The sequence below is a fragment of the Cutaneotrichosporon oleaginosum genome, assembly GCF_008065305.1.
Source record: "Cutaneotrichosporon oleaginosum strain ATCC 20508 chromosome Unknown ATCC20508_contig07, whole genome shotgun sequence".
Taxonomy (NCBI): Eukaryota; Fungi; Basidiomycota; class Tremellomycetes; order Trichosporonales; family Trichosporonaceae; genus Cutaneotrichosporon; species Cutaneotrichosporon oleaginosum.
This window is the reverse complement of record NW_027072176.1, coordinates 210633-223337: the sequence shown is the minus strand read 5'-3', so window position 1 is coordinate 223337 and position 12705 is coordinate 210633. Positions and strand designations below refer to the sequence as shown.

The 12705-nt window shown below is 64.3% G+C and overlaps 4 protein-coding genes across 4 annotated transcripts; 2 read left to right on the top strand and 2 right to left on the bottom strand.

The window, feature by feature from the left end:
* Positions 1 to 17: 17 nt before the first annotated feature.
* On the bottom strand, positions 18 to 1058 carry COLE_07302 (uncharacterized protein; the record flags this gene model as incomplete). Its single annotated transcript, XM_018425109.1, has 4 exons — positions 18 to 266; positions 299 to 357; positions 392 to 594; positions 784 to 1058. The coding sequence occupies 4 exons, from the start codon at positions 1056 to 1058 to the stop codon at positions 18 to 20; spliced, it is 786 nt and encodes a 261-aa protein (XP_018282241.1).
* A 498-nt stretch (positions 1059 to 1556) lies between these two features.
* Positions 1557 to 2757, bottom strand: COLE_07301 (uncharacterized protein; the record flags this gene model as incomplete). Its single annotated transcript, XM_018421966.2, has 2 exons — positions 1557 to 2108; positions 2350 to 2757. The coding sequence occupies 2 exons, from the start codon at positions 2755 to 2757 to the stop codon at positions 1557 to 1559; spliced, it is 960 nt and encodes a 319-aa protein (XP_018282242.1).
* Positions 2758 to 4787: 2030 nt separating this feature from the next.
* COLE_07300 (uncharacterized protein) lies at positions 4788 to 10844 on the top strand (the record flags this gene model as incomplete). The annotated part of the gene is made up of 4 exons (XM_018421127.2): positions 4788 to 4962; positions 5001 to 5024; positions 5417 to 6991; positions 7024 to 10844. 4 exons carry the CDS (start codon positions 4788 to 4790, stop codon positions 10842 to 10844), a joined length of 5595 nt encoding a protein of 1864 aa, XP_018282244.1.
* Positions 10845 to 12255: 1411 nt separating this feature from the next.
* Positions 12256 to 12534, top strand: COLE_07299 (uncharacterized protein; the record flags this gene model as incomplete). The annotated part of the gene is made up of 1 exon (XM_018421968.2): positions 12256 to 12534. The coding sequence occupies one exon, from the start codon at positions 12256 to 12258 to the stop codon at positions 12532 to 12534; it is 279 nt and encodes a 92-aa protein (XP_018282245.1).
* Between the last annotated feature and the right edge of the window lie 171 nt (positions 12535 to 12705).

Here is a 12705-nt window from a genome sequence, read left to right as displayed (position 1 = left end):
CCGGCTCAACTTGGCGTCTACTCCTTGACGGCGCGCGGGATGCGCGTGAAGCCACTCGCGGAGAAGACGTCGTCCTGGGGCGACGGGCTCTGGGGAAGCGGCACGCCGGCAGCCCGCGTGGGCGAGACCGGGCTGAGCGGGCCACGGTCGTCCAGACCGTTGGGCGAGCCGGGCCACGTCGGCGACATGGGCGAGAGCGGCGACGGCGACATGGGCGGCGTCTTGATCTTGCGGCTGAAGAGGATGTTGTAGACCTTGATGGCGCCCTGGAGTGAGATGTGCTTGGCGGCGCACTCACGTTAGTGCGCGGGTGAGCAAGGTAAATCATGAACGCGAGCTTGACGGTGTAGTAGCGGGCTTGAGTAAGTGGAATACGTTATTGGGCACGCACGGATCTGGGAAACGAGAATGGGAAGGAGCAGGCTCTCAAGGACCTGGAAGTAGCCCAGCACGACAAAGTAAGCCAGGAGGTTTTCGGTCGGCCCGCCACGCTCCAGGATCAGCAGCGCCTTGTACGCCGGCAGGATGAGGGTGAGCGCCGACGTCGTGGCCTGCGCCATGCCGAACGTGTTGAGGGGCACGAGGAGGATGAAACTGGTGTGAGTCATGCAGTGGCGGCGTGGAGGCATCTCAACTGTGAGTGTGGCGTGTGAAGCGTGGAGCGTGGAGGTGAAGGGGCGTTGCGTCCCACGCCCCTCGGCGATCCCATGCCTGCCTCGCCTCCTACACCATCACAACCACTCGCGCCACTCAGTCGCTCAGTGCCAACGGCTCTATACTTACGCAGCGAGGGCGCCCGCGACAAGACGGACGCGGTCGATGCCCGTGGCCTTCTCAGCGGCCACAACGCTCTCCGAGCCACCGAGGGCGCGGCGGAGTGCGCGCACCTGCTCGTCGGCAATGGCGTAGGCGCGCTGGGCGTGCGGGTGCGCGGCGGCCTGGTCGAACTTGGTGCGAGCGGCGGTGAGGGCGTCCGTGGCACGGGCGGCGTGCACGGCGCCGGCGGCGCGGGCGCGCTGCAGGGGCGACTGCGGCGAGGTCGAGCCTGGAGTGGACATGGCGTTTGAGGATGCGAGAGGAGGGAAAGGAAAGTGGAAGGCTTTAAGAGAGAAAAAGGGGATGGGTGGGATAGACGGGGGAAGCAGGAGGAGGTGGGTGGGAGAAGTGACGTGGAGATTGGTGTGGGTCGTGTGTGCTGTGTTGCGCCCGCGATGTGATCCAACGAGGTCTGGAGGCTGTCGAGTCGCCGAGGCCAGACACCAGAGCTCAGAGAAAGGCCAGAGAAAGATCAGAGAAAAGATCAGAGGGGAGAGTCAGAAGAGCAGAAGAGAAAAGATCAGAGATGACACTCGAGGCATCGACGACGCAAACGACCGCTGTCGGGGCGGGGGCGAGTGGCGCACTGATGCTTCTGACGGGTGGCATCGCCCTCCACAGGCGGTCATAGCGCATCGACATCATCCCTCTCTCTCCACCGAGCGCCATCCTGCGGCTGCGGTATGCCGCAATGCATGGGTATCCTAAATAAGTCATGGTATCTGCTCTCCGGCACGCTTCTATGCCGCCGCGGCCGTCGCCGTCTTCTGCTCACTAGCGTTCGCCGTCGCGTCCTTGTGGGGTGTGGCCTCGGGCTCTGCCCTGGCGGGTGTCGCTGTCCCGCTCCGACTCGGCGTCTGCGCCCCGGGGCCCAGTGGAGAAAACTTGTCGTCGCTGACGTCCTCGAGCGGCTCGCCTGCGTCACGCTTACGCACCAGCTCGTTGACCTCCAAGAGATAGGCATTCAGATCCTTCTCGTCAGGCTCGAATTGGAGACCGTCGATGATGGCGTCCTGCGCGTCTTCGAAACGGCCCATTCCCACCAAGGCGCGCGCGCGACGGAAATGCCCCTTCGTCCAGGGCCGCTTGAGCGCGATGACCGTCTCCGCATCCGCCAGAGCGTTGATCCACGCGCCCGCCGCCGCGAACGCCGCCGAGCGATTGCACAGCGCAATCGCAGTTTCGTCCCGCGAAAGCGCGGCCACCTCCCACGGCGGACGCGAGAGCGCCATGTCCGCACTCTTCGAGTAGTTGTTGATTGCGGCGGGGATGTTGCCGGCCTTGAATGCGGTCTGGTGTTAGCGGGGTCGGATTGGTAGCGGCGAGGAGATGGATTTCGACCGGCCTGGCGCCGCACCGAACGCAGGCATCAAGTAGTGGAGCATCTTGCGCCGCCAGCCTGTCTCGGTTGCCCAAAGGGGACACTCCACCCCACCGGCACTCGTTGCCCAGCGACCACGAGCCACCTTCCTTCCTCCAGAGCTCGCTGCTGGATCACCTCCGACACCCTCTGCTCGCTTCAACGCAACTCACATTACCAGCCTCCTTCACCTGCTTGATCTGCTCAGCGCGCGCCGGAGGCGGGGCGACATTAGGCGGTGGCGGCACGGCCTCGGGCGGCGCGTTCTTCATAAACTGCTGCATGTAGTTGAGCGGGGTGAAGTTGACGTCGCAAACGTCGCAAACGGGCTGCTTGTGCTCTGCGCACACGGCCATGTTCTGAACCTGTGGCGGCTGCGTGTTGGGAATCGCAACGTCGACGAACGCGATCGGCATGGTGCGCGAGGGAAGGCTGTCGAGGAGAGCCTGCATCGCCGGGTCGACCTGGACCTGCATGGGCTGGGGGCTGCCCATTGGGCCGTGAGAGTGGCCGCCGTGGCCTTGGCTGTGGCCGTGGTCGTGACCATGGGAGCAGTTGGGACCGTGAACGTGGTCTGCCATGGTTGAGGAGTTGAATAGATGGAGTTGCAACAAGAGGAGTCGGAGTAGACGTCTCTTCTTGTCGGTGGAAGAGTGAGGTGGAGGGGTACGTGGAAGTCACGTGCTTCCCGCGTGGTCATCGCGTGGAAGTGGGGCGGACGGGACACGACCGAGGCGATTGGGGCCAAAAGGTGTAAACAAACAACTCGACCTCCACATTCTTCCACATCCCCCTCGTCTTCTTGTTTACATTCATCAACCGCATCCGGTCTCATCCGGTCCTAGTTTACCGCCCTTCAACTCTGGTTGCTTCCACGCACTCGTGCCATGTCGTGAGCCGACCGCTTACCCGCTTCTCCGCCCTCCTGATTCCAGCACCTTTTCAGGCTCCCTCATCGGGAAGCGCAAGGCCGATCTCGTCGAGATCGCCGAAGCCCTAGGCGTTGACGACGCGTCCTCCAAGAACATGGCAACTCTTCGCGAGGATATCCAAGGCCGCCTCGACTCGGAGGCTGACAAGTACCGCACCGACCCCAAGTTCGAGGGACTGTACCGCCGCACCCGCCGCAGCCAGTACGCAGCATCAACGCTTCAAAGTCTGACAGCAGGGCCGATGCCAGCGATGACAGCGACAGCCCCGCCCGCGAGAAGACGCCTCGCGCCCGTCGCTCCCTGGCCAAGGCCACGGATCGGCTCACAGAGGCTGCCAACGTACCGCTCCCGGATTCGCCTGCGTGAGCCTCACCGGCGCTGTCAGCGAAACACTCACCGCTGATCCCAGCTCCGTCAAGCTCCTTCGCGCCGCGGCCCAGGATGCTGCCGAGGCGGCTCTTGAGGTCTCGGACGATGTCCTTGCTCTCGTTGAGACGGACACGCGCACCGTCATCCGCCGCCTCCGCGACACGGCTGACAAGGTCGGCCGCGTCCTTGGCCCCGCTCTCCACAGCACCGAAGGCCACTGGCGCAACGCGCGCGACGCAAGTTCTCTCTCAAGGATACTCTGACTTCAGATCCTCTCCGAGCCCGGCAATCTTCTGATCGCGGCCATCGCGCTCGAGGGTGCCGTCATGTACTACCGCATCGCGCCGTTCCACCATGTTACGCTGAGTTTCCCGCCGAGATACTCGCGCCCCGGCTCGTTCAGTGCCTTCTTCGAGAACGCGTTCTCGTGGTCGCCGACTCTAGCGTGGACCTTTGCCCTCCCACGCTTTTCGCACCTCTGGCCCAGCTCGGACATCTGGCCCGCCTTCACTTGGTGGTGAGCATCTCCGCATATCCAACACCTAACATTAGGATCGGTGCGACGATTATCCCCCCGCTCGCGCTCAGCACGCTCGTATCCTTCGTTCCACAGAAGGGTATCAACCACCGCCGCGGCGCCACTACGCGGTACCAGAGTGCGTTGCTCAGTACTCTCGGCCAGAATGGACTAACTCCAGGCGCACACCCGCCGACGCCGACCGTCGACGCACTCACTTTCGCCATCTTCCGCCTGGCGATCTACCTCGCTGCGCTCTGCGACGCTACCCCCTTCAACCTTACGCACGCGCTCAGCCTCAGCGGCGACGCAACACTGCGCGCCCTTGGCGCCGGCCTCCTGGTCGCTCTTGTGCTCGCGCAGCGCCTCAGTGCCTAATCGTACACGCGAAATCTTAATACCCCGTCCTAAATCTTCGTTTCTCGTGTGTCTATTCGTTTTGGATATGCAAACAAAGCCGTTTTGTTCGATCTACTTGTTGCTTGAAGACTCTGAGGCGCTCTGAGGGTGGATGACATGACCAGGGAGAGTGTGAATGATTTGTTTGTTGAAAGACATGGATGGGATGGGAGCCACGCGAGTGGCTTATGGCGGGGGGGCCCTGACCCCACGCGTCCCAGGAACGACTGCATGAGCAGTGTACCACCGTGCGTGCCAGCGATCCAGCCCTAACACTCGGCCCCCTCCTTCCCTCCCTCCTCCTCTCTTCATCACAATCCTCTTGCTCTCCATCTGCTTGCCTCGCTCTCGCCATCACTCCCCCCCACCCACTCCTCCCACCCGTGGCGGTCCCATGACACGCTCACAGGTGGGCCCGCCCACCCCCTTTCCAGACGTCGACGCGCGCGTCCACCAGAGCATCGCCCTCTGGGCAAGCGACCTCCGCCAGCTCTTCGACGACGCAAGGGACCGCTTCCCCGACGTGTCTTGGGAAACCGATGCCGGCGACCGTGTATGGGCACACAAGGGTGCGTTAACCACCTCCGTTTGGTCGCGCTCACTCTAGCTATCGTCTACGTCCGCGCTCCTAGTAGGTTTAACTCGCTAGAGCTCGAGCCCTGTTCTGCGTACTTGCCATCGCGCGCGCTCCTTGCCACCGGGCTCGCGTTACTGTCAACTCTCTCACTAATTTCCTAACCCCCTTTCTCCACATTTTTCTACTCCGCAGCGCACGCTACTTGCGTCGCATCTCTTGCGCGCGAGGCTCAAGTCGCGAAGCTCGAGGGGTTGAGCGCGTCTCCGGGGCATTTGCCCCAAGTGGAGGCGCTGCGGCAGAGGACGTAGGGGGGTGACGCGGTTGTGATGGTCACGACCGCGGTCTCCTCGTCACCCGTCTCAGCTGCCTCACAGCCCATCTCACTTCGCCGTCTGTTCTGTGCAACGCTTCGTGTTGCCCCGCTCATCACGCGCTGACATACGCAGAAGCCTTCAAGGATCGCTACTTCATCACAGGGGCCAAAAGCATCACACTCGCCCGCTCGCCCACGAGCCTCAGCGGGCCCTCCTCCACACCCTACCTCCTATCCGCCAGCTCAGCGCGCGGCTCCCCCTCACCACATATATGGCGCGGAGCGGCCTCGTCGCTCTCCGTCGATACTGCAGCCAGCGATGGCACGCTCCGCGCACCAACAGTCAGCATCGCGGGCTCGAGCGCGGACGGTGTACTGCGCTTGCGGCACGAGGATGCGCCCGAGCTTTTCCGAGCCCAGCTCGAGTGGCTGTACACGGGCGAGGGCTTTGGCGATGTTGTCGAGTGGATCTCGGGCGAGCGCGACGGCAACTCGAGCACGAGCTTGCGCGATAGCTTGGGGCGCCGCGGCGACGCGTCAGAGCGCCGTGACAAGCTCGGCCAGGACCTCACGTACATGTGGACCAGCAAGCTGTACTGCGACGTGCGTATCCACCTCGCTGCACCAGACGGCGAGGGGTACGACTCGGACAGCTCGGGGGCTTCAGATGACAGCCTTGCTGCTACGGTTATTTTCACCGCCCACCGTTTCATGCTTGTCAGCCGGTCACGCTACTTCGCTTCGCTGTTCCTCAACGAAGACTTCCGTCCATCCACAGCCGACGTCCACCTGCCAACACCACCCTTCACCCCTGCCGCACTCCACTTCTGCCTCGGGTGGATGTATGCGGGTCATCTCGACTTCTCGAACCGCTCGTACGACCTCCTCACCGCCTTCCAAATATACCGCGCCGCAGAATACCTCCAGCTCGACTGCCTTGTTCAGGAGATCGAGTCACGCATCGTTCACGACTTCTGTCACGGCCTCGATTACGACCGGTGTCACTGCCGACGCTGCCTCAGCCGCGTCCCACGAGTATGGCGTTTCGCTGGCGCCAGCGACATAGGCGCTCTCGAGCTGCAGCGCCGCGCTCGCCGCTTTGTTCTCCGCGGGTGGGGCGAGACGTGGGGCCGCGAGATCGCGATGGCTGACAAGGCCGAGCGCGATGATCTCGTGCGGGACGTGGTCGCCAGCATGACGCCGTCGAGCGTGGTTGGCGCTTTCCGCGGCATCGCTCAAATCCGGCGCCGCATCGACCACTCCACATCAACACGGGGGAAAGACACGAGCGGCTGGGTCGACGCAGTCCACGAGATGATTGAGCCGATCCAGCAGCGTGCGAGAGATCTCCTCCTGTCCAACTTTCCGCAGGTGTGCGAGTCCAAGGAGCTCTGGGCACTGTTTTCCGGCAAGGGCTTCAGTGACGAGGTGCTCGACTCGTTCCTGCGCGAGGTTGTCGAGATGACGGGCCGGTCGCCAACATACGTGTCTGCGCCAGCCGTTTATGAGACGATCATGACAGCGCTTTTGCGCAAGGTCGACCCGACATCGCTAGAGGCTGTACTGCCGACGCGTTCCGCTAATCGGCACAAGGTCGAGGTGGCCAGGGACACAACTCTCAAGCACATCAAGAAGCGCTGGATGGCGATCCAGAGCGAGGGGGGCTTCAGTACGCTCAAACCCCGCACTCTTCAGGAGATTGCTGAAGGTATGTTCGCCTGGAGACGTCGCTGACCCAAGCTATCGATGTGCCAGCCAAGGAGTTGGCCGCGACCCCGCAGGTGCCGTTCCCTCGCGCGCGCGAGAACGGGTTTCCGCGCACTCAGTCACGGGCTCATGGCCTCGGCGAGCGAGCACGACAGACATCTGCGCGCAACTCTGTCCTGTCCGACACGGCCACAGAACCGAACGGGCTCAGACGGCTTCGTCTTTCTTCCTCGGCATCCGTGAGCAGTTCGACCTCGACGTCGGCGCGGGCACCAACCTTGCAGAGACCGGCACCGACTGGTCCCCAAGCTCGCTCCCCGACGGCAGCCGAGAAAACGCCCATCGTGACAGTTGGGTCCAAGCGCGGCGTGCGCTCGGGCCAGAACTCCCCCACTCCCAGTCGACAGGGGCAGGTGATGAGCGGCCCTCCCCGCCCGCTTCTAACGGGCGTTGGGCGCGTCACGCGGCCAGGCAGTGGGAGCACGCCGTCCTCGCCAGCCATCTCATCCCCCCTTTCACCCACTCCGAGAGCCGAGTCGCCGGCGCCTCTCCGTCTTCCCACATCACACTCTCGCACCCCATCCTCGTCCCAACCCATCCACACGCGCACCCCATCATCACAACCCTCACACTCACGCAACCCCTCCACCACATCCCAACCATCCACCCCCACATCCCCTACCCACAGTATACGCACCCAGCCCTCGATCGCGTCAGTACGTTCGGCCACGTCACGCACATCGCGAGCAGCAGCAGCGACAACGTCCAAAGCGCGCATGCCCACTGCCACGACCAGTTCAGCCACCAAGGCAGCTCCAAAACCGAGCGGAACCAAACCGGTGCGCAGCGAGAACAGCGCCGCTAAGTCGGCAGCCGTTTCTACGCTGCGTGCAAGGACGGCTTCGACCGCAAGCAAGGCTGAAGCGAAGCCTTCGAGCCGCGTGAGCGACGCGGCCAAGCCGGCGCGCCCACTAGCAGCGACGAGCCGGTTGAGTGACGCGACGGCCGCAGCGCGCCAAAGGACCCTCTCCAGTGCTTCCAAAGCGCCAGACCTGAAGCCTGCGACTGCTGCAACACGGACACGTACTGTTTCCTCCGCGCGGCCGTCGGAAACGGACAAGCTTGCCACCGCCACTGCATCCCCCACCACCCGCCCTCGGACTGAGTCGAGCGCGAGCCGCGTGCCGCCAACCGAGACGAAGCCGATTTCGACAGCACGGACACGGACCGTCTCCACAGCGAGTCGGGCCCCTGCTGAGCCGAAAACTACGCCGACGACCCGCACGCGGACGCTGTCTACAGCAAGCCGCACCACCTCAGCGGGGCCAAGTAACGGACCTGGAACGACTGCGGCGGGCACGGCTGCGTCACGGCAACGCACAATGTCGACGACGAGTACGCGTTCCCGCGCGCCGAGCATGTCCTCGCTCGCGCCGAGTGTCGGGACCGTTACGAGCCGCGCCTCTGCGGCGTCAGTTGCGAGCGCCACACCCAAGCCTCGCGCATCTACAAGCTCGATACGGACGACGCCGAGCTCCACAAAAATGCCACCAGTGCCCAAGGTGACGAGTAAGGCTGCGGTGACGGGGGCGACGAAAGCTGCTACACCAGTGTCTAAGGCTGCAACACCTGCAAGGGCGACACCAACTCCCAGGACGGCGCCGAGCACTGCCGAAGCTAAGGCGTCCACGAGCACGACCAAGTCTGCGTCGACATTGGCGGCCAAAACCCCATCCACCTCTTCGTCAGCGACTGCGGCGACAGCCAGCTCATCGAGACCTCCCGCCCTCAAGACGTCGGCGTCGACTAGGTCTCTCGCGTCGCGCTCGTCTGCAGGCGCACGCTCCTCGCCCGTGCCCAGGACGCCTACGACAGCGGGCAAGACTGTCACGCCAAGCGCCTCCTCTTCGCGGCTCACTGCCACTCCGCGCAGTCGCGCAACCTCTCTCAATGCGCAGGCCACGCCTCCACCGCGCCAGCGAACCTCCTCCACGCATACGCCGTGGAAGCGCGCCACGCCCCTCCCTCCCTCTGTCGCTGGTGTCGCGGGCCAGCGTGCCCCGCGCCAGCGCCCCTCCATGCGCTCCCTTTCGGGCAGCACCGAAGGCCCACCAGAAGCCGTCACACCGCGTGTGAGCGATGCGACAGAGCCCATCCTGGTGCTGGACGAGGACGCCGAGCTGGCCTTTGAGCGGCGTGAACTGCGCGAGCGCACGCCCTCAGGTTCGGAGGACAAGATCCCTCCCGTGCCGCCTGTCCCGGAGAGCCTGCGGCGGCGGTCTATGGCCGAGGTCGTGGTCGAGGTCAGCGTGCCTGAAGAGGACGAGGAGGAGGAAGGCGTCGCCATCCTTAAGGTCATGGAGGAGGCGCCGAGCGATTCCGAGGGCGAACGGGCGAGCAACTACCAGCCGAGCGAGCGGAGCTACGAGGAGTCGGCGCGGGATAGCTTGTACGAGGACTCTGTGTCCGCTGCGCCATCCGTGGTGTCGAGGAACTCTGTTGTGGACACGGCTATCTCTGAGCACTCGGACCAGTCTGAGGAGTGCCTCGATGACGGTGATGACCGCTCCGTTGACGAGTATGTCGCCGAGCAACCAGTTGCAGATGGCCAGGACGCCACGGACTCGATTACAGGCGACATCTCTGTGGATGAAGTTGACGCCTCGGGCCTCTCTACGGAAACAGACAGCCAGTGCGCGGAGACTCCTCTGCGTCCGCAAACGCCCTTGGTCCGCGCTCTCTCGCCACTTGACAGCACACCCACGGCTAGAGAGAGAGGTAGAGAGACCACTGTAACAGAGCCGCCGCTCATGTTGCGAAGAGACTCGGAAGAGCGCACGGCCAAGACGCCTACACCAGCTTCGCCCTTCCCGTCAACACGCACAGCCACACCGACAGCCTCGGCGCCTCAGCCCCTTGCGTCGCACGTCGTCCACCCGCCTCCGTCCTCCTTTGCTCCAGCGCCGGTGCTCCGCTCCCCCGTGTCAGCCGATGCGCTGCGGCCTGCATCGGGGCACTTGCGCTCACCCGCGTCGACGGACCAGCTCCGTCCCGCGCTCCGTTCCTCTCCCGCCAGCGCGCGCTCCCCCCTCCCAATTCCGGGAGCGCGCCCGCCAGCATCTTCGCCCGGCGGCAGTGCAACCTCGCCGCCGTCACCGCCGCGCTACCTTTCTGCAAACGCGCGCTCCCCGCGCTCCTCGTACTCATCAAGCCCGATGAGCGTCATTTCCCGCGTTGCCAGCGAGAGTGGCTCGCTCCGCTCGCTCAACAGTGGCTGGCACCCCGCGCACGCCTTCGACCCGCCAAAGAAGGCTGCGCCCGCCCCGCTCCCGCCGCCTCCACTCCCAGAGCCCGAGGACGACGGATCCGAGCCGTACACTGGCCCCGGCGTGGCGCTGCACGTCGGCATCCCCGCGCTCGTGACGCGCGGCCGCCGCCGCTTCTTCGCCAACGTAAAGTACTTGGGCACACTAGCATCCAAACCTGGCGCATGGGTCGGCGTCGAGCTCGAGGATCGCGAGAAGGGCTTTGACACGCTTCCCGCGCCCGTAATCGACGGCCTCCGCTATTTCCACTTCACACCGCCGCTCGTTGAGGACAAGGCCGAGAAGGCGGAACGCGCGCGGCGCATCGCGCTGATAGCCGACGAGCTGGCGCGGCGCTCTGCGGGCGAGTCGCCGCGCGCCCGTCCCCGCGCGCCCAACCAGCTCGGGCTCGGCGGGCTGGGTCTCGGCATCGGCGGCGTTGCGCGCGCCGCGAGCCCGTTTGCCATGCCGAACGGTGCGGGGCCGGAACACCCGCGCGCCATGTTTGTGCGTCCGGCGCAGGTGCTGTTCGTGATGGGGAGCGAGTAGTGTATGCATCTGGTTTTGTGACGGAGCGTGGGCGCCGTGGGGGTGTATGTAGAGGATGTGTTGGAACGATGACTGGTGGCGTGTCCTGGTGGATTGAGCAGACGAGCAGTGGCCATACCCCACATCTCCACTCTCCACGTCACGTCGAAAGTGCCTGTGCCGCCGGCTCGGCAAAGCGCGGAGACCTTCTCCAAACAGGATCATTCAGCCAGCTCAGCCTCCGCCTCGACGCAGCCACGCCACGAAGAGTGCTTCCACGGTGTAACGCGTATACGCCGTGGGATTCTGACACCGATCTCAGCATCGGCCAGCTCCAGCTGGGCCAGGATCGCCAGCCTCGCCCAGCGCGCGTAGGCAGGCTCGCCCATCGCCCACAATGCTGGCCCAGCGCGGCTGATCCTGACCGGCTCGGCTTCAGAGCTGGGGTTTAGGCCGAACCTTGCCACCCCAGGACTGCCGGCCGCCCGCGCCCGGATCAGCGGGATCAGATACGGAAGGCCGTAACGAGCGCCGTGGGCCGTGGGCCGATTTCGAATGGGAATTTCGAGTAGCGGAGGGATGATTGTTGGCCCTTGGTCTTGGTCTTGGGCTGGATGCATGGTGCATGATTACGAGGTGAGATGTGGCGGTGGCGCGGGATGGCAAGCTGGACGAGGAGGGCTTCTGCTGCTTACGGTCGACAGCACCAGCAGCGGAGGCCAGCGGAGGCCAGCAGCAGCGGCAGCGGCAAACAGCAGCGACCAACACTCACCACCCAAGCACCCAGCACCCAGCTAAATCTGGACGAGGCTGGCACGCAGACCGCTGATCCTAACATGCCAACATCGGTCGACAGGATCGGTCACTTAGCTCGAACCCTCGGCCGGAGCCTCGGGAGACGGAGCATGTTTCTCATGCCTTGCACGAGGAGTGACGCAACGCGATCTGGCATGCTTGGCCTGCGTAGGCTGGTAGGCTGCGGCTGCAGAGCTGCAGCGCAGAGGGCCCCTGATCCTGGCCCGCATGACACGGGAGCCCCGCGGCTGTCATGCTCGCCTCCGCGTGTTCCTGCCGTAGCAGCAGAGACAGAGGAGTGACCAGACCCGCGCGCGCATGCACGCATCTGGGGTATGTATTTCGAATGGGCAAGCCTCAGCTGCCCCAGCACAGCCAGCCCCCGGCACCCAGCCCCAGCCCTGGCTCTGCCGCACGCCTCGGGGCATGCCGAAGATTCGACAATTCGACAAGCGATGAATGCCATTTCGAAGTACGCAGATCAGCGCTTACCTCGCCCTCCTCGCCTCCTCGCCTGCGCTGTGCAGGTGTGGGTTTATTATCGTCCACGTCTCGTCTCGTCCTCTTCTTGTCTTGTCTCCTCCATCTTCTCCTTCTCCGTCCCATCTCCCCACCTCCTCCCTCTGGCTCGAAAGGTATGTTCGGTCTTCTCTGGGTTGCCGATCGGCATCGGGTCGGCTTGCCCTTTCTCCTCGAGCTCGCTTCTGTTCGCGTAGCAAGCGCGTCCGCTGTGTGCGTTGCGCGTGCACCGAGCAGTTGGAGCATAGAGCACGATTCTGGTAGTTTGAAGCGTTGGAGCGCTGGAGCGTTGATCCGCTGCCCGCCCCCGCCCCGCCCCGCCGCACGGCCACACGGATCATGCGGCAGCGGAACAGCGGAACGGATTCCGCGACACTACGGACCGCCGAGGGCCTGAGCGGTGGCGGCGTCATGCCCGGGCCTTGGTGGTTGCGGGGCGTGGGGCGAGTAGAGGAGTACATTCGAGTAGGAGAGCAGGAGAGGAGGAGGAGGCTCGAGACTCACAGTGGCTTGCGTCAATTTACCATGCTCGATTCTGTTGAATGGGGATGAGAGAGAGAAAGGAAGA